Source organism: Rhagoletis pomonella, unplaced genomic scaffold (genome assembly GCF_013731165.1).
Source record: "Rhagoletis pomonella isolate Grant_MI unplaced genomic scaffold, Rhpom_1.0 Rhpom_scaffold_00001, whole genome shotgun sequence".
Classification (NCBI taxonomy): domain Eukaryota; kingdom Metazoa; phylum Arthropoda; class Insecta; order Diptera; family Tephritidae; genus Rhagoletis; species Rhagoletis pomonella.
Window position 1 is genome coordinate 43,355,341 of NW_023458555.1, and position 1,404 is coordinate 43,356,744.

At 32.0% G+C, this 1,404-nt stretch overlaps 1 protein-coding gene across 2 annotated transcripts in view; it reads right to left on the reverse strand.

Moving 5' to 3' along the window:
• Positions 1-397: 397 nt before the first annotated feature.
• Positions 398-1,404, reverse strand: part of LOC118744385 — a 38,120-nt gene continuing 37,113 nt past the window's right edge. Inside the window, exon 3 of one of the 2 annotated variants that reach the window (XM_036477391.1) lies at positions 398-1,391. In XM_036477391.1, coding sequence (XP_036333284.1) covers positions 1,247-1,391 — 145 coding nt within the window. In that variant the 3' untranslated portion in view covers positions 398-1,246. The other variant, XM_036477383.1, reaches the window with a different exon arrangement.

Genomic DNA, 1,404 nt, shown 5'->3' on the forward strand with positions numbered 1-1,404 from the left:
CTCTCAATAGTCAGAGAACCGAGTACTGGATCAATTTCTGACTAGTCCGGACTCGTACGGGATCGCAACTATTATTATTATTATTATTAACTATCCGTCAAAAAGTTGTTTATTGAAACTACCTTATTTTTTTATCATGCTGGTTTATTGAGTAGAGGTTTTCGGGAGATTTTAGATATAAAGCTGTCAGACTGCATGGCAAATTGAAAAAGAAAGTGCCAAATTGCTTACAAAAGGTCCTAGGTCAATCAGTACCAAATTTACAAACAAGAATATTTTGCTATCAAATGGCACAGGCCTATAGTATCATTTTATTGAAAACATGTGTATATGTATTTTAATTCAAACTTCGTTTAATATACCTAAATATGGATGAAAAAGTAATTAAATACACAAATAAGATAACTTATCACACTTTGAAAAGTGCTTTTTATTTCAACTGTGTTCAATTCTACTAAAAATGATTTTCATAACACACTCCATTAGGATAAATTTATCAGAACTATAAATTCTGCACTTTTAGTTGGAGCATCACACCAAACGATTCAGGGGTTGTGGCTTTCGGCGTTGACAATAATTTATAAAACTGACAGCTGAACACAGCACAGAACTTCTGAAAAGCTTGATGTGAAGTTTTAACTTTAAGCTGACGTAGTAAATTTTCATTCCCCGTAAATTTATTGAACACATAAACAATGTTAGATAAAATAATTTTCGCTTGAAAACGTGCTCACATATGTACTACTCACACCATTATATCTGCGTACAACCTGGGATTTTGATTTTAATATTCACAACATATAACAATTACAATTACAAATTTGAAGTGGCTAAGAAATCGCATTGATTTTTAATGATTTTTTTTTTGCTGACGGCGAACGCGATTTTTTAGCCACTTCAAATTTGTACATTTTTGCATTAAAATTGAACAGGCTATGAAACTGCGTACCAGAAGTTTTTTTAGAAAATCTGAGTAAAATGCTTCAAATTTTGATGAAATCTCGTTAAATTTTCCTTAATTTTGTAAACAGTTCGAAACTTTGATTTACATGGTTCTGTTTATGGCACGAACCATATTTTTGTACAAAACTAGCAAAAAAATTATTGCTTGCAAAACATTGTGATTATTAAAAAAAAAAAAACAAGGATATACACAGATATAATGGAGTGAGCGTATGTACATACATGTTTGAACTATAGCCCAAAGTTTTCGTTCTTCTCTTGCCGCTAACTGATCTCTGGCCTTCTACAGTTCTGTGTGATGTGAAGGGAATTTTTTCAATACTGCATGATATAAATTATAAAAGGCGTATACAGAAACTGAAATGATGACCATAAGAGCACCTCCAAAAGCTAGACTCAAGAAATTGCCATCGATAACGCCAGTTGTGGTATAACGTTTAG